The following is a 20132-nucleotide window of genomic DNA, read 5'->3' as shown; positions in this document are numbered from 1 at the left end:
AGCAAATACATTTGGAAAAAGTAAAGTGTTTAGAAATTTGGCCTCAGTTGCTGGGAGAGATCATGAAGTACCTTCTGATGACAGCAGATGTTAGAACCTGCAATCCTCAGTTGCATTTTGAAATTTACAGACTATTGTTCCATGCACAAGAAAAATACAACTTTCGTAGGAGAAAACTTAAGATCACAGATTCCCCCAAAGCTCCAAAAACCTCAGATGCATTCCACCTATTCACTGAACACTCTTTTAGGTGTTGCATCATTTTACAATAGAAGAATTGAGCCAAATACCCACAGTTCCCCAGCAATTAAAAAGGGAAGGCCTTAAACAACAAAAGTAATAAGCTGCTCTACCATTCATCTGAGAATATTCTGGGCATGAAGCTACAAAATAAAGTATCTATTAAAGGCAGGCAACAGACCTTAAATGTGACTGGGAATTCCAGCAACACCATGAAGATGAGTAATAACTAACTACTCATTATCTTTCCAGTTTGTCAGATACTCCAGGGAATCTGAAGATTCCCTGAATTTTACTGTAGACAAGAATGCAAATAGAAATAGTTCTAATCTATACCTTTACCATGTGGGAAGGCAGAAACAACCAGAAATTAGTTTGCAGGTCTTCCCTCCACTCTCACTTCATCTACCTATTCCCAGGCTCTGTTATTAGTAAGTGCACCAGCATCCTATTTTCTGACCTCAACCTCCTGTCCACTCACTCCCTGTACCTCTCCCACTCCAACACTCCTTCCACCCATGACACTGTGGCCACTTTGCACTTCTTCAGCCAGACAGGCAGGTTCCTGCCTAGAGTCTGTTCAGTTATTCTTGTCTTTATCCAGAGGATGATCTCCATCTCCTTCTCTCCCCTACCCCCAGTCTTGTGCTTTGTGCATTTAGTTCCTACTTAGAGACGCTTGCTCTAACCATCTTAAAGAAAATAGCACAACTGCTTTCTATCAACTTATCCTGCTTTATTTTTCTACACAGCACCTATGACAACCATGCATATTAGCTCACTATTTTATTATCTCTTTCCTCATATAATGAGGAAGTTTTATGTATGGGGTGTCAAACTATGTACAATATTGTATTTGTTAAAGCCTGGCAATACCTTCCTTTCTAAATCAGTACAGCATGATGGGTATTTTTTGTGATTTTATGTGTCAATTTGACTAAGTCACAGTACCCAAGTGTTTGGTTAAACACTCTAGATGTTTCTGTGAAGGTAGTTTCTAGACAAGATTAATACTTAAATCAGTTGATTCAGTAGAGCAGACTACTCTCCAAAATGTGGATAGTCCTCACCAAATCAGTTGAAGGCTTTAACAAAAAGAAACAGGGATGTCATCCCCCTATCCACAATGAAGAAGGACTGCCTCCAGACTACCCCTGGACTCAAACTGCAACTCTTCCCTGGACCTCCATCCCACAGGCCCGTCTGTGTATCTTGGGCTTGCCTAGCCTCCATCATTGTGACAGCCATTTCCTTAAAATACACCTCAATCTCTATATATATACTTATCTTATTGGATCTATTCCTCTGGAAAACCCTAACACACCAAAATAATATAAAACTACCTAATCTTTACAAAGAATAAAAATGTGAAAGATTACAATACAACATTAGGTGAAAAAAAGGCAAAGTGAGATTTCAATTTTCCAATTTTAAGACAATGTACATGTGTATACAAATATAGATTCCTATGAATATATGCATGTATGCTATGTATCTGTGACCAAATGACTCCCCCAAAATGGACCAAAATTCAAATAATGTTAAATTGTGGGCAGTGGAACTATAGTAATTTTTCTGTAAGGTTCTAAATTTCCCAATATTAGCATACATTACTTCTATTAACAAGAAAAAGTTATAATCAATAATAATATATGAACCCAAAATGTATGCAAAGTCATATTCAATTGGACTCATTTGACAATATGCAAGTAAATTGAATTCAGAACTTACAAGTGGATTATAAATGTCCTTTTTGAGTTTAAAAAGCCATGTTTAAAGTCAACTGTTGTAATTAAAAACACTTTTTAATTAACACTTTTTTCCAATTAGAGATACTTTGTTAGCTTTTTTAAAAAATCATTTTTTTAACTCAAAAAATTATGTAATTTTGTAAAAGATAAAAATGCTAACTTTTTAAAGCTTCTGTATATGGCAAATAGTCTGGTTTTTGCAAGTTGCCCTTAAAATGTGAATATCATTTTAGCTTATAAAAATATTAAATAACAATGAAACCCCTTTGGATAATTAATACACACTAACAAAAATATCATGTAATGGGGGAGTACTCTAGACTCCAAGCATTTGCAACTAGATGTAAGGCTTATCACCCATAAAAGAAACATGAAAAAAACACAGAAAAAATGTTTCAAATGTATTTTATAGACTCGGAAGTTCTAACGTAAGAGCATATTAATAGTACTGTTCCAGAGGATCGGCAATACATGACCTTTTGCCTTTAGCCTGTATTTAATAAGTTCCAAAACTGCTGCTCTTTAGTGTACAATTTGACATTTACAAATATAAGTCAGGCTACTGTTTCAGTAAATGGCTTTTTATACCCTGTATTTATCAAATGAAGCTGAGATTTCAATATCCAAATTTAGTTATTATACATTCTAAATATTATGAAATTTAAGTGTGGCTATCTGTCAGCTATAATTTCCTAGTGATAGTTTAACTCTGGGAATCAATCAACTCATAACACAATTACTGTGATCTTTTTTCAAGCTTAAAATAGGCAGCCAATATTATCCTCCATATTTTTTTCTTTTTGATCCTCCCAATCTCTACCTCCTGAGTTCCTAAGATTATTTTCTTATAAGGAAGAAGTTGAAAGGAAAAAGTATTTAAAGGATAGATAAATAAATACAAGCGAATATACAGAATAGATAGGCGAACATAAACTATGAAAACAAGATTTTAAATTCAGCTTATGTAAAGATAAAAGGTTGGCATTTTAAATATAGTCCAAGGCTTAAAATACAAAGCCCTAGGATAGCAAGCATGAATAACAATGGTCTCTTGTGGTCAACTATAAATAAGTTCAATGGGGTGGAAACCCAGTGTCCTGGGTCCTGACAGGCTGCTGATAAACTGAGTGACCTCAGGATGTTTCATTAATCCTGCTGCTATTCCGTTACTTCAGCTGCAGAATAAGAAGCTTTGACTCACAGGTTTCTAATTCCTTCATGTTTTAAAATTCTGTGATCCAAACCCGGCTACCTTACCTGTGAGATCAGTCCCTTCTGGGAATATGAGGAGTTGAAGTGGTTCATGGATATCACAAAAATAACTAATCATGTCTTCAAAATGGCTCTTGTCATCCTTCCACTTCCTGTGAATAAAGACATAGGCAGCAGCTTGCATGGCCCAACCTAGAATGAATTTAACAAGCATTTGCAAACAATTTCTTTACCAATATTCAATTTTAAATGTCACATTTCAAGTTTTTTGATTTTACAATAAGTTATTTAATACTGTAATAAGCATTACAGGACATACCATAAATTTAGCACTAATCTTGGGTTAAATAAACAACACATATACCACAGAATATTTTTAAAGTGGTTTGGTAATTCTGAAGTTTGCAAAATTTTCAAAAACCTTTTTTCATTAGGGCATGGTGGTACATATGTGTAATCCCAATTACTTGGGAGGCTGAAGTTGGAGGATCATGGTTTGATGTTGGCCCAAACAAAAAGTTAGTGAGACCCTCTCAAAAACCAAATTGGCATGGTGGTGCACACCTGTAACTCCAGTGACTTGGGAGGCCAAGATTGGAGCATCATGGTGTGAGACTGGCTCAAACAAAAGTTGAGGACCCTATCTAAAAAACAAACTAAAGCAAAAAGGGAATGGCGGTATGGTTCAGATGGCAGAGCACAAATATGAGGCCCTGAGTTCAAATCCCATAACACACACATACATACCTATTTCAAGACAAAACTAGCTATTAAAATTTCAAGCCAGTAAGTTTTCTTGGTATTTATCACTATTTCATCCAAGATTCTCAGAATCCTAACTGAACATTTTAACCAACCTACCTACAAGAGATGAAAGAATATTTATTATAAGGCTTACTAAGTAGTAAGCAAAGAACTGTTCTCAGATCATGTAAGCATTCTATTATTTCCTTTCCTGTATGACTCAATCTCTAAATGTAACTGCTATTTTCAATGTTAGACATTTCAGGCTTTATTCACAGAGGCTACTAAACATGTTCATCAGAATATATACTGTGCTCATACTGTCTTTCCCCTTGCTGCTTAGAGACAGCCCAGATAGCCTTGTTTAGATGCCTGCCTAACTCTCCCTGGCTACAATGTCTAGAACTACTGTGTAAGCCAATCCATCGTCTGTGCAATAACCTATGAAGTGTGAAAACTGTGGGTCAAACACAGTCACTGTCTCAGCAGCAAATGTCCACTGGGCCTCAGAAATTTCACCATGGGAAAACAATGCTGGCAGCATGACAAAGCAGCAGAGACAGTTGAGCAGAAAATAGAACACATGGTAGTGAAGGTCAAAAACTTGCTGATCAGTGGGGCCACCTAAAGCTGATTAGGACTCATAAGAAAAGGTACTTCTGATCTCCACAAATCTTCTCAGTCTATGGATCCATCTCTTAAATACCCATGAGAGTCCACCTCCCTTACTGCCATGCATACTTTATAATATACTCACTATTTCAGTTGCTGGGGTAAGTGGCAGTTCCTTGAAAACAAGGAGCACTATTCTATCGTATAAACTATGACTTACCTATACATTATTATAATTTAGGCTATACCCACCCCATCTCAGAATCTTGTCTTTATAGAAAAGTTTACTCCATTCACATTTATTAGTGCCACTTTTCTCTTTCTGACATCTTTCATGTTTCCAGTTTGTTATACTTATTTCCCTTCTCATTTTTTCCCTTTTACTATCTTTAGTTGAAATTAAGTATTCATTGCCCTAATGGAGAAAACAACAAACTATCCACCATGAGCCAAATCCAGTCCACTGTCTGTTTAGGTATGGCCCACAAATTAGATAATTACATGAAGTTTAAAACGTTGGTACTTATAAACATTTTACTGGAACATGGCTGTCCTTATTTGTTTATGTATACCATTCATGGCTACACCCACGTTATAAGGGTAGGGTGTGATAGGTACAAAAGAGACAATTTGATCCACCATTTAAAGTACTTCACTAGCCCTCGATATAAAGTTTGTTGATCCTACTCTATTGACTTGGAAACTGTATAACCCATTTTGTTCCTTTGGTGGGCACCCTTAAAATATTTTTGCCACTCCATTTTGGCAAGCATATTTAAACATACACTTCCATCAACACTACGTGAAATTTATTAATCGTCCCCAAACAAAAAAAGTACGTTCTCAATTCTACCACTGTTTAAAGAGAAGGACTTTAGTTTAAATATAAGTCTTTTGAGTTGAAGGCCAGCCTGGGTTACACTTAAGAATAGTAGTAATACCAAAAACCTATACTCTCCTCTTCCCTTCTTTCAAGATTTGTAGAAATCATCCAGTAGCTCCCAAAATTGCTGTTATTATTATAATATGCCTTAAACTTCATAAAAACATTTTAAGTTAGTTAGACTAGCCCTAAGTTTGCTAGTTTATCATTGCTTCCTATAGCCTATATCCTTCTGTTACTTGTCTTCTTCAAAAGATTTCTTTTAAAAAATGTTTGAGTCTTAACATTCCAGAAATGCCTTGGTTTTAGTGTGAATTTTGGAGGCTAATTTGGCTAAAAACAGAATTTGAGGTTCAAATCATTTTCACTCAGAATTTCAAAGCTACTTTCCATAATCTTCTATCATTTAATATTGCTGGTAAGAAGTCTAGTGTCAATTTCATTTGTGTAGATAACCTAATTTTTTTCCTCTGGAAGCTTTTATGATTTTCTCTTTGTCTTTGTCTTTACAGACTTTCACATGAATAAGTCTAAGTATGGAACTTTTTTTTATTAATTCTGCTAAGCAGTTGGTAAACTCTTCCAGTATTTGAGTCTTAATATATATTAAGAAATATAAGATGTTGGAGTATAGCTCAGTGGTAAAGTTCTTGCTTAGCTTTTGCATGGCCTGGGTTCTATCCCTAGCATCACCAAAAAAAAATTCTATTTCTTCTCTTATATTTTTCAGTGTGAACTACTAGATAAATGTAAAAACTTGTAGAGTCTCCTTTTATACTTTTCATCTCTTTTTCATTTGACATTTTGTTCAGAGAAAACCCCTTGGCTTGATCATCCAACTCACTAACTTGATCTTCAATTGTGTATGTCTACTAAATGAGTTTATTTCAATAATCATCTCTTCTACTGTTTATAGACTTGTAATTGATTCTTTTTCATTCCAGCAAATAGTATAATTATTGTAAAAATAGTGCTTACTGAATGCTTACTGTATGTTTTAGTACTATTCTAAACATTCATTCAATTAATTCTCAAGACAACCTTATGAATTAGGTAAAATTATGACTCCTGTCTTATTGATGAGGCACACTGAGACCCTAACATCTAGTAAGTGGCAAATTCAGGTTTCAAATTCAGATGGTCTGACCCCAAAGCTAATGTTACAAATTACTATAGCCTGTATGCTATGCAACCTCTCTGTAATATATACACTTGAATCTATCTCCAGATAATAATTACATATAAGTTCACCTCAGAGAATTATTACTCAGAGATTAGACTTTCTAGTTTTTTAGTACTAGACTCTCTTTAAAGCTGAGGATTTTTCTTAAATGTTCATTTGTACTGCCTTCATATTTATAAAAGATGTCCTAGACTTAGTAATACTGAAAGGTAAAATGAGAATACCTTCACCTCAAGAAAAGAGAATGAGAGCGATAGCCATATGGTTTTGCTATGATACATTACTAATATTGTGTGCATCTTCCAGAAATTCCAGACTCTCTTCTGAAGGTGTAATTACCCACCACACTGAATCTTTGCCTTCTCCCATTCTACTCAAACATCATCAATATTTTTAAATCTCTTTGTACTTAAGTATTTCCTTTTTTTTCTTCTAAAAACTCACAGGAACATCTTTGCAAGGCTTTTTTCATTCCTGTTTCACTATCATCAATGCTTATTTTACCCACATTTAAAGTTATACTCAAATTTTCTCAACTTTGTTGAAATCTTTAAAACATATTTTATGAGATTTCATAATTTTATGACCTAATTAATGGCAATCCTACTTATAAAATTTAAGGTTAGTCTATACAACTTGTCTTTTTCAGACTTTTCCCTTGCAGAACACTCTTTTTAAAACTTTTTTTTTTTTTTAACTCATGGCTTTGAGCTTGCTAGGGAGGTGCTCTACAACTTGAGCCACACCCCTAGCCCCTTTTACTTTGGCTATTTTTGCAATACGATTTTGCATTTATGCTCAGGCTGGCCCTCAATTCTCCTTATTTAGGCTTCCCATGTAGCTGGGATAAAAGCCACCAGTTTTTATCGGCTGAGATAGGATCTTGTGAACTTTTTGCCAGGGCTGGCCTTGTACTGCAATCCTTGGGATCACCACCTCCCAAGTAGTTGTGATTACAGACTTGAGCCATGGCACCCAGCCTCAGGACATTCTGTCTTTAACCTAGATTTCTCAAGCAAGGGTAAGGCATCTGACAGTTTTATAAGGACTAAATCTGTGAATACTGGCACAGTTCTACCATATCTTCTTTCTAAAACTCTAGGTACAGTATTAGCACTGCCTTCTCAAAGGTCACTGAGACCTTTCTTTATGGTCTAACTCTATTCTATAATTTGAGAACTTAGTTTTCTTTGACTTACATTACTTTTATCAAGTTGTAGAGTTGGTTAGAAAGGAACTATTTACTTGAATATACTTTTAACATGATTTAACTTTCTCAATGAAAAGTAAACTTATTCATCAAATTTTTTCCTTTTAGTGTAAATGGCATATATTTAAGGGACTCATAAAAACATCCATTCTAACTCATCTAATGCTTTAAAATGGAACCTCAATGATGGGTTAAAATTTATCACTGCTATACACATAGTCATTAATTCAATATAACATTGAATTAATATCATAATACCCTATAACATTATGAAAATAACTGGGTAAACAAAAAAGATGGGGGTATGTCAAAAGGATACAAGAGCCAAACTTAAAGAATTTCCAATGCTCAAAGCTGGAACAATAGCAACAAAATAAATAACAATACCAGATCATAACGCTAGGAATAAAACAAATATAGATGAGTCCATATTGGTATAATTAAGTGACTGAATAATTAATAAATAAATGGGGAGAAGGGAAAAATCTTCTATACAGAAGTGCAAATAGATACTCCACACTCCAGGAAATGGAGCTTAATTTCTCCTGGTCCTTGAGTATGGACTGTTGTTAGCGAATACAGCATAGGAATGGGAAAACAGTAATTGTGTGGTAGAGAAACCTTCCAGATACAACTTACTCAGATGACTAAGGTTAACATCACCAATGATAAATCAACTTAATATCATAAAACTCTCTGATAGAAGATGGAGAAGGGCACTTCGTCTCTATGGTATTTTCCCCCGAAACTCATAAACCCTGTCAATCATGAAAAAACATCAAACTCAAATTGTAGAATGTTTTATTCCACAAAATTACCAACTAGTACTCTTCAAAAGCACCATGTACAAAGACAGACACAAAATGGAGGAAGAATAGAAGATATAATGATTAAGTGTAGTCTCCTCAGTGGGATCCTAGGACAGAAAAAGGACATTTAGTGTAAAAATTGTTAAAACTCAGTTTGTTTAAAAAATATTTTATCACTATCAAATAGTCCATTGTTTAATCAATAGCAGTTTACCAATGTTAATCTCTTGTTTTAACAAATGTACCATCAGGGAAGGCTGGGTGAAAAAAAATAGGGACATCTTCTGTACTAATTTTATAAATTTTCAACAAATATAAAAGTACTACATACAAAAATTTTACTTCATAACACCTATTTGTTGGTGCAAAATTCTGCTTGATTAAAAATGAACAAATAATGATCATTTTCTATTCTAAAATCAAAACATAAATATTTTTACTTGGAATTAACTTATTGTGCCATATTACTTGATTTTACTATGAAGATTATTAGTAACAACATTTATAAGACATGATTTTGACATTATTTTTTATTGTGGAATAACATTTTAATAACATTTAATTTTAATAACAATGGTCTAATACTCAGAAATATCTTAGTAACAACATTTATAAGACATGATTTTGACATTATTTTTTATTGTGGAATAACATTTTAATAACATTTAATTTTAATAACAATGGTCTAATACTCAGAAATGTCTTACTTCAAGCATGAGGAAAATATTTGCTGTAAGATTTATCATGATAAGAAATAAAGAGGCAGGAAACTGTGTAAATTTTGTATATAAAAAGACTTATATAATAAATATAGCAGCTAATAGCTAATTCACTCCACCCCCAAACACACACACACAGTATTGCAATAGTGCCTTTTTCTTTTAGAATGCTATCACAATTTTGATACTTAGCAACAAGAGAAAGGACAACTATAGGCACTGGAGTCAAATTATCTACTGAAATTAAGGTTAGCAAAACAATTATAATGTAGACTGACTCCTCTCTATCTTCTTACTATTATTGCAGAGTGACATTTCAAACCTGGTTCAAAACTGACCACTGTAAGATTTATTGTATTTGCATTACCACTAAATACAAAGCAGACTAAAAACCGTAAGGCTTGCCCCACTTTTACTGCTTCCTCCTGGAAAAAAAAAATCACTCTGTTATAAAAGCATATCTTTAAAATAATTTTAGAATGTAATTATAATTTAGACAAAGAAATTCCTTGATTTTCAGCAGATCTGAAGGTAATGAAGGTACTGAAAGTCCTAGAGGCAAAATATACTTCCTGGCTCACTTTTGGGATGCCTCACCTTAAGTAATGTAAATCTGACTGAACTTTTAGCAATTGCACACACCAACAGACTATCCAATTTAGTAACAGATTTTATTAACTTCAGTAAGTGATTAACTGTATAACCTTAAAGCCCAGAGCGATTTCTCCCAGCCAAGCAAACTGTCAGCTTCCACACAGCTCAGGGCTTGTTCTTTGTTTAGAAGTCAGCTAACACATTCAAAACAAAAGCTTCAATTCAGTTACTGAGATTGAAATGCTATTCTAAAAATGTACTTAGTTCACAATATAACCCTAGAATGTGTAATTCTACTATACTGTCTAGCACATAAATCAATTAAATTGAACAACCTCCTCATGCCCCCACGCCAAATAATACATCAAAACTCATCTCAGTCAAGCAACTCTGGCAACCAAAACTACAAAATCAACAATTATGAGAGCTTATTTTTCTACTATTAGGAGAATTGCTAAGATGAAATGATTTAGTATATATCCAAGAGTAAACAGATGTTACCTTTCAGGCAATGAAACTAAAATATGCTGTCTACTACTATACTTCTTGATTTATGATAAACATTTAATAAAATTTACTGCATGAGTGAATCAATAATGGGTACTTTACAGCTTGGTAAAACGGGGAAAGCACTTATGTCAAATGCTTTTAGCTATAAATGACAGAACAACAATCTAGAAGTCTAGATCTAAACAATCTAGGATTAAATTTCTCACATAAGATGAAGTCTGGCCCCAAGGCTGTTTCAGAAGTCAGAATCTCACCTTCTACTTGTCATCCTCTTTGTGGCTAAGGACCTCCTTCTTGGCCTAAGGTTAAAAAAGCTCCAAGCATCATGTGCTCTCACAGTAACATCCAAAATCAGGGGAAAGAGTCCTTTTGTTCTTACTGAGGAGGAAAATCTTTCCTGGAGACTCTTGACAGTTTCTCCCTTCTGTGCCTGTGGTAGCTCAAACAAATCATTCTTGCTGAGAAAAGGCTGAGAAAACTAATATTGGGTATTTTCATCCTCTATAATGGTATGTGTGTGCATCAGAGAGGTTAATTGTTAAATTAGTGAAACACCATTTCTGGCCTTTAGTTTGGTAATAAATGGAGCAACACAGGGAAGAAGGCCGCTGAGACTTTCTATGACTTAGATACATTAAGAAGCCATAAATGAATCAATTCACCAAAGAAGAGTAGGCCATTAGCTGCTACAGTAACAGCTAAAGTATACTTAAAGTATAAAGTAGCCAGGAATCTTCAACCAGAAGTCCCCTTCAAGAAAAAGTCACAGATGAGGCTTCAAATACATTTGCTGTGGAACCTTCCCAGGATGATCAAGCAGTGGTTACTCTGGGTGATGAGACACCAGTAACCAATGCAGATAATGAAACAGATAACCTTCAAAGAAAATGGGAGGAGTAGAGTTTACTAATATTTAATCTTGAGGCAGTCTCCAGCTTAAGAATACATTCATGTTATTCTTCTGAATTGGCAACAGAAAAGCATGAAATTTTATTAAATTAAAATAAGGCCCACCAAACTGGATGGAGTCAAAGACATTCATAACCTTGTTCTAATTTTAGTGGACCATACTTTTCAAGTAGGAAGAAGCTGGGTAAGAAAGGGAGAGTTTTCATTCTCAAAGGAGATGGTTTGGTATTATAAATATTTCAAATAGAAAAACATCCATTTTTGTGCTTAATATCTGACAGTAAATAAAATAAAGGTGACTTTAGTAAGTTTAGTTATTCTTCAAAATGTGTATAAGCAATGACATCATTACATAAACTTATACAGTCCATACAGACCACGACAATGTTTTGGTTAACAATAAGCTCCATATACATTGGTGGTCCTATAAGATTATTTTACCTAGTGATACTGTAGCCATTTTAGTAAGCACAACCTATGATGTTCACACAACAAAATCAGCTAATGACATATTTATCAGAAGGTACTTCCATTGCTAGGGAACACAACTGTACTTTAACATTTATGAATGCATTAGTGAATTTAGATAAAACTAAAACTCTGAACACATAAAACAGATTACCTTTCCAATTTACACATGATTGCTATGATGTGGTACTCTATATTTTAAAAGTTTGCTTTATAATCATGTTTTGATTGTGCACAGACAAGGTGTACAATAGATTTTAACTAAGTTGTTTTTACTGATGATTTTTAAAGACAATGTATATAAAAATACCCAAGGCATTTAAAATAAAAGTGTAGTCATTTCTATAAATCAAAATTAACCAAAAAACTCTTTACTGGGCAGACAGTTCATACACTGAAGACTGAATTTATGAACTTACTACCCAGTTAATTGAAACTACTCAGTTTCAATTGAAACTACTCAGTTTCAATTATCCTTCCAAAGAAGACCACCATGGGAGCTTCTGAACATCCTCTCATCATTTCTGCATGTCTTAAAAACTAAGAATGGATAAAAAGCACTTATCAGAGGCTAAGCTCTTGCTGCAGACTTCTCTTTTATCTCATTCTGAACAATAGATATATCATAATCTGTTATTTTCCTAGTTTTTGTCTTTGCATTATGTTGCAGTTTCAGAATTCCAGAATTACATAATAATTTAAAATATGAGGTCTTGTCAGGAAAATCTGTAGTTTAATACATGACACAGCCAGTTTTTAAATCACTACCCAGTATTTACCTCTTCTTTTTATGCTTTTCTAAAAGCTCAGACTGTTTTGCACTCAAGTGTGACTGATTAACCATCCAGGGAAACCACAAAGCCATGAGGCAGGTGGGCACAAATGGCACACATATTTCCTGGTACAAAATCACCAGACAAATGGAGTTTTTAATGGTGTTTTTAAATTTAACATTCAATTTCACTGCTTATTATTAAGTGGTTATAGAGTTGGCTAAAAATAAAAATCTATGTGCATATAACTATTAGAGCTAGCTGAATCTACAGGACTTTTTTTTCTTAAATTTTGTTTATTTTAGCAAATACTAAGCAATTTAGGTAATTTACAAAATTCTTTGTAACTTGACCAGGAATGTAAACACCCATCATGATTTCTCTCCTAACCTGTACATAGTCTGTTACTTTCCTGTTTTAACAAAAGAATTTTCAATTGCAAACTCTCACCTGTACTCTAACCTGCACTATACATTATTTTGGTTTAGGAATTTATAAATGAACTAAATAGGCCAGATAATTAGATTCAAGACATCTGGCAAGCAAACACTCAGAAATTATGAACAGTAATCTTAAGTACTTCCTAAAGTCATACTATATAGTCAACATCAACATGCTAGGTCTAGTATAGTCTGAAGCAGGACACAGCTGACCACTAAGATGGAGCCATTCTTTTCCCTTTCTCCAACTTTAATTTCCTTAACTAACATTTGCTCTGTTTTGTTTGCTGCCTACACTTATGTTTTCCTTAGTTCACGTTACACTTATTTGCTTTAGAGGTTCTAAAATCCAATGCAAAATCTGTTCTCATTAACAGTTTCCATTTTCATGAAATTCTATCAAGCATACAAATAGTAGAGTCCACACTGTAAGATACTCTAAGGAGCTTATATCTCATGTGGAAAAAGAAAATAGAGCAACATTCCAACAGAAAAATGTTCAGCCTTACTCAGAATAAAACTACATTAAAATACATTTTATTCAGCTATAATTTTAACAGAGACCCAAGGAGTTCTAAGAATAGTGTTGGAGAGACGTAACGAAATAACCTTATATAATGCTGTTTTATGTATAAATTATCTCACTGTGCCTAGAATTTGGATATCTTTCAAATATTCTCTGATCAAGCTTTAATTCTTATTGACAAATTCGGTCATGTGTGAGATATTGCATAAGACAAGGAAAATCACTGCCATGTTACTATTAATTGCTAAAGACAAGAAGCAGGGGCAGGTTAAAAATACTGTGTGTATCCCTAAAAGAAAAAAAAAAAAAGAGTGCCTGTAGTAAAGCAGTTATAAATGGATTAGCATGGAATTATCTCCAAGCTATATTGTTAAATACTAAAAATAAATAGAAGATAAAGAACGGAATGCATATTTTCTTATTTGTGGAAAAAATAATAAATGGGATATAACAAATTAATCTGCTTGTACACACACAGAGTATCTCTGGAAACAACTGGCAACACTTGTTCTGGGGATGGGAAAGGACTGAATAACTAACTATAGGGAAGAGATGACCCAGAAATTTACAATCATACACAATTTTCTGTAGTTTTTTATTTTATACCTGTTATTTATAATACATGTAAATTAAGTGCATATTTTATTTACAATTAAATCTTCCTTGTGGTTTGAATCTGGAGCCAAACCAAATCTGGTTTCAAAATTATTTCCAAACAATAGTATCTATGTATAAGACAAGTTACTTAACATTCTTGAGCTGCATTTTCTTTCACAACAGGATTCTGTTAGGATATGCAGATGTGATGTTTAAGTACGATAACACATAAAGCCTCTTCACAGCATTTGTTACACACAGAGTAACATGACCAAATTATCAGCGACATTTGCCTTTCCTTCCCCTGAACCTATACCCAAACTGAATCAAATGACTATATTTTTTTAAACTCTGATTTAAGACAGACCAAGATAAATGAATATAAATGATTTATACAACAGGAGAGTCCTTAAAATTATTTAAGGTGGATAGTTGTTGACATGACCCACACATGGGAATCTAGGGGGGTTTTGTTTATAGTTTTAAAATTTATGCTCCTAAGTGAATGAAATGTAGACAAGCCAAGCCTGTTAAAAAAATGTATATAGGACATTAAAAGAGCACACTTAATGGTTCTTGGATCCTACCTAAATATGCTTGACTTTAAAGTTAATTTTAGAATAAGAAAGCCTTCTCTATTTAAATTTGAGCAAACTGATACACAGCTGGAGAATGTGGGCCTTAAATTTGGACAGAACTTTTGAACTTTGGACATTATGTAGTAATGAGACTATTTACTTGCATTTCAAATTCACTGATAACATGCAGTTTTTCCAATTTCATTTCACCAAATGACTTCTAGTCTAATTTTCTTTCTTGGAAACCACATAGTCCAGTCACTGTATATAAATTCAAAGTTTTTAAGTTCCAGTTTAGGTATTACCTTTGTAATAGTTAAGTTACATTGTTTTGATTGTTTTCTTTAGGGATTCTGAATATCCTTTGTCTGAAATGCTTAGCACTAGAAGTGTTTCAGATTTTGAATTTTCGAGTATTTGCATACACATAATGAAATATCTTGGAAATGGGACCCAAGTCTAAACCAAAAATTCATTTATGTTTAAGATAAAACTTATACACATAGTCTGAAGATAATTTTAATCAATATTTTAAATAATTTTGTGTATTTTGATAGTCACCCACCACATGAGGTCAGGGGTGGAATTTTTTACCAGTGGTATCATGTAGTATTCAAACGGTTTTTGATTTAGAGCATTTCAAATTTTAGAATTTCCTAATTAGGGATGTTCAACCTTATATATGTGCTAGACCTCCTTCAACTATCTTTCATCTCAATTACTTTTCCTCTAACAATTTTTTCTTTTTAATTTTCTTTGTTTTTCTGTAATACACTGAAATTTTCATGTTACTTTACTTCCTATTGGGTATCTCACAACTTATTCTTCATTTCTGGTATGATTTTTTCTATTCTGTTTTTTCTTTAACTATCATTTCATCTTGTTTCCTTATTCATTACTGTTCTTTGTATTTTTCAAAGTGTTTAATTTCATATCCCCAAATGCTTGCTTAATGATATCTAATTCTGTTTAGAGTGTTGGGTTACAGTATTTTCTTTTTCCAGTTCTGCCCTCTACTTAGAGGTTTCCTTTATGGCTACAAAATTCTTTTATGGTTATTGGTTTCTTTTGGATTTACTTGGGGAAAAGAGAGTAAACGGAAGTTGTTTCTTGGTTCTCTTTTTATTCTTTCAGGATACTAATTTCTTTAAATTTCCTTGTTTTCCTTCATGGCCCCACTTCTAAGGGGAGCTACTCCTTCTTTACTGTATCTGATTCTCCGTAAAAAGCAATGCTTCGCAAAGGCTGCCACTTCTGGTTTCACTATCTTTCAGATCATTTCCCTATTATCTTGTGCTTATTAACTACTTTCTCCTTGTGTTCACTATTTTGGCATTTAGTATTAGTAGGCTTCTTCTTCTAGGGATTATTCTAGTCGTGCTTCTGAGTTTTTCATACTCTGGTTAGCCTTAAGCCTTTTCTCCCCACTACTAGTTTCCATAGGTTTCAAAGGTGAGAGGACAGAGGGAACACTTTTGGGATTTACTGCTCTACTTAAGGTAACTGGGAACTTCTGGTATTGATCTTTGTCTCCTAATCATGCTGAAGAGATGGATAACACAGTTTTATTTTCTCTGCTTATTGGTTTGATAATTATTTTTGAAAGGATGAAGAAAACCAAGCAGGTGCCACTATCTTCCAAAAACCTTTTGTAAGAAGACTTTTAATTATGGATTCCATCTCTTTATTAGAAACACAATAGTCACTTTTTCCATTCTCTTTTTCATTTCTTGGCAATATTATTAGATTTTGTCAGTTGTATTTTTCTGTAAAATTTGTTGATTTCATATATACTTTCCAAGTTGTTGGCATAATGTTATTCTTAATACCCTGTTACTACATGTAGAGCTAGGAATAAAGACATTATTATCATTTTTGTTGCCAACTCTTCTTGGTCAGAGTTTTTAAAAAATATGACAGTTTTTAAAAATACTGAGATTTCTGAATACCAAAAGGAGAGGCCTTGTACTTCCTCTCCTAGAATCTTTGAAGACATTCCTGAGTCCAGCAATAATGAACAGTGGACATGATGCTGTATGAATTCTGAGGCTAGGTCACAAAATGCCTTTTAGCTTCCTGCTTGTACTCTGGGAGTTGTTGCTCAAAGGGAAGCCAACTGTCATGTCACGAATCTTGACTACCCCAAGAACATTATATTGGAAAAGTTGCAAAGAGAAAGACAAAACTACAAGCACAAAGGCAACTAAAACACAAACATACCTAACAACTCAACAACAAACCTCCTTACTAGTTTATCTAGAGGACAATGCCTGCCCTTTCCCCTCACAAATGTAATCTTAGTACACAGACACATAATTTAGAAGGAAAAGAGTTCAAATAAGAAATGTTACATATGGAAAACACAGAGATACACACATCACAGATGGGGCTGTCAGACAGTAGAAGATGCTTCATATACCCATATGTCATAACTGATTTGAATATACAGGTGGTTCCCTACTTCACATTAACTTGTAAGCTAAGAAAAGGGGAAATTAATTTTAACATGCAATGTTGAAACAGCCCTATTTCTCCAACACCCAATGAACATGACTATTTAAAGTTAACATTTCTAGTAGCTTTGATATTGTAGTATATTATCACACACACAAAAAAAAAAAAGACAAAAAAGAAAAGACTATGAAGGGACGTTCAGAAAATACCAGCAGCTAGCATAATGCTTGGAATCAATGGATGTTCCACTGATACTCATTAGATGAGGGGTCATGAATCAGTTAATTTCAAGTACTTTATCAGCACAGACCAGTTTCTAAACTAAATCGTAAGTATAACATGCAATAAAAAGTTACTGATCTATTAATTTATATCCTTCAGAGTGGTGGTTCTAAGAAATTATACCCATTTCTTTGAGAATAGCTTATTTTCTCCTTCAGAACAAAATGTCTTAAAGACAGAGAGATGAAAATAAAATCATCTATCACTAATCTACTGGTTCTAGAAATGTTTTCACCCTAATGAGAATGGTTTCAATACTTAAGTAGAGTTCACCTTACCAAGTTTACTTTTGGAGTGGGTATTTTACATATAAAACAGTGACCCAATTAAAATAATGTGTGAATAACCTACCAAATCCAGGAACACTTTTGAGACTGGCTTTGAGGCAAATTTTCTCCAATCTGAGGTAGCTATATCTCATCAGACAATTCCACAAGAACATCCAGTCCATTCTTGTCCGATGGTTCATAATAATAACACTTCTTTCTCCAGGTATAAATGCATCACCTGTTATAATCACTTTTACACCAAACACGGTCTCCAACAATGCCTAAGAGACAAACAGTACAGATATATAGCAACTTAAAGTTATGATTTTCCATAGGCAAATTTTATAATGTAATAATACATCTTATATCCTATAATACATCTTATGATTTCTAATATACAAAAGCAGTTTCCCATGATTCTTGTTTCTATAATAAATCAGGGGAGGAGTTAATCTAGAAGAATGAGACTATGAAAAAGTATATTTTTAAGTTCTACTTATGAAGTACTGTTTATATTTTTAAGTTTTACTAATTTAAATTTCTGACAGTTTTGTGATAGAAAAATGCTAACTATCCTTGAAATCTTCAGAATGGATTACTAAATTAAAAAAGAAAATGTGTGTAAGATTCTATTGTGTAAGGTTCTAGATATGTAAAATTATAACATATTTTTCCTAGAAAGGATACCAAAAATATAACCATGAATGCAGAGCTAAAGAGAAAACTAAATGTTACATTTTATTTTCTGTAAAATAATCTTTTGTTAATCAAAAGATTCACTTTAATAATACATAAAGAATAAAATAACTGTACATCTATTAAAATAAAATGTTGCAGCCCCATTACCAACAATAGTGTCTGGCATACAGCAGAACAAATATTTGCTGAATTTGTTCCATTTAACTTTTTTTTGGGGGGGGGAGGAGAACAGTGCTGGGGTTTGAATTCAGGGTTTTGCTAGGAAGGCATTTTACTACTTGAACCACTCTTCCAGCCCTTTTTGCTCCGTTTATTTTGGCACTAGGATCTTGCTTTTTGCCCAGGTTAGCCCGGACTGTGCCATAATCCTACTATTTTATTCTTCCTAAGTAGCTGGAATGTCAAGTGCATTCCACCATGCTCAGCTTTTTTCTGTTGAGATGGGGTCTCTCAAACTTTTTACTCAAACTGCCCTAGAACCACACTCCTCCCAATCTCAGCCTCCTGAGTAGCTAGGATTACAGGAATGAGCCACAGGTGTCCAGCTCTCCATTAAGTTTTTTAATGGCCATGAATACAATATATATGAAATATTTAGAATAAAAGTGTATTATAGAATAGAATTCTTAAAAGTAAAATAATAGATAATAAGAAAACCTGCCTGTTGATTTCAATCTTATTTATTAATTTATTAATTTATTTATTTTTGAGTTTCACTATGTTGCCCAGTCTGTTTTCAAACTCTTGGGCTCAAGTGGTCCTCCAGCTTTAACCTCCTTTGGGACTACAGATGCAAGTCACTGTGCCTGGCTCCATCTTTTATTTGAATTTTGAATTGTTTACATGTAAAAATATACTGGTTAATTTTTTATTCCACTGTGAATGGAGAGAGAATTGGCGCAAGGCTGAGGATGCAGCCCAGTGGTAGTGCACTTCTGTAGCTTGCACAAAGCTCTGAGTTCCATCTCCAGTACCACCAAAAAACAGTAAAATTAAAGTAAAATAAAATAAATCAAAAGGTACTCTTAGGAAAATATCATGGTTACCTTTTCAAAATACAACAAATGAATTGGTACAGTCAGGTAGTGGAAAACAATTCAACAATGAAAGTAAATGAACTGCAGGTATCTAAAGCAGCACTGAAGACACAAACATAATGTTGAAAACAGAAGCAGAACAATCAAGTAAAGATTGCATACAATAAATATCCATATATAAAGCTTTCTAAAAGCTAGGATATTTGGGGGGAGCAAATATGTAGATGCTTAAAGTATAAAGAACAACGAAACGACTTTTTAAAAAGTCATTAGTGGCTACTTCTGCTTAAAAGAAGGGCATTTTGACTGATGTGCTAAGTAGAGCTAGCTGGAGGGCTGGCAATATTTTATTTCTTGACCTAGTCAATAGTTATATTTAATATTAATTAATAAGTGGATTTGTGTCTTTATTAACTTTTTAGAGCATATATTTCACAATAAAATCCTTTTATAATACAATAGAATAAGCCTTCAAAACATCAGAATAAACAAGATCAAGAAAAAAATCAAGGTTAAAATAGTATTAGCTAAAGAAAAAGAGTGGTAAAGTGAAAAGAAGTTAGAAATGTTACACTATACACTGTTACACAGCCAAGAGTAACACCACCCTGATGAGGAAAGAAAGTAAGGTCA

At 33.5% G+C, this 20132-nt stretch overlaps 1 protein-coding gene across 15 annotated transcripts in view; it reads right to left on the bottom strand.

Moving 5' to 3' along the window:
• The window catches only part of Lclat1 (lysocardiolipin acyltransferase 1), a 155227-nt gene that overhangs the window by 61245 nt on the left and 73850 nt on the right, over positions 1-20132 (bottom strand). For all 15 annotated transcript variants that reach the window (XM_074049429.1, XM_074049426.1, XM_074049433.1 and 12 more), the window contains 2 exons: positions 17846-18044; positions 3249-3395 (listed from right to left, as the gene is read on the bottom strand). In XM_074049429.1, the coding sequence (XP_073905530.1) occupies positions 3249-3395; positions 17846-18044 (346 nt within the window). The remainder of the gene's footprint in view (positions 1-3248; positions 3396-17845; positions 18045-20132) is intronic.

Source organism: Castor canadensis, chromosome 12 (genome assembly GCF_047511655.1).
Source record: "Castor canadensis chromosome 12, mCasCan1.hap1v2, whole genome shotgun sequence".
NCBI classification, from domain to species: domain Eukaryota; kingdom Metazoa; phylum Chordata; class Mammalia; order Rodentia; family Castoridae; genus Castor; species Castor canadensis.
Note: the sequence above shows the minus strand (reverse complement) of the source record. Positions and strands in the feature narration are given on the sequence as shown.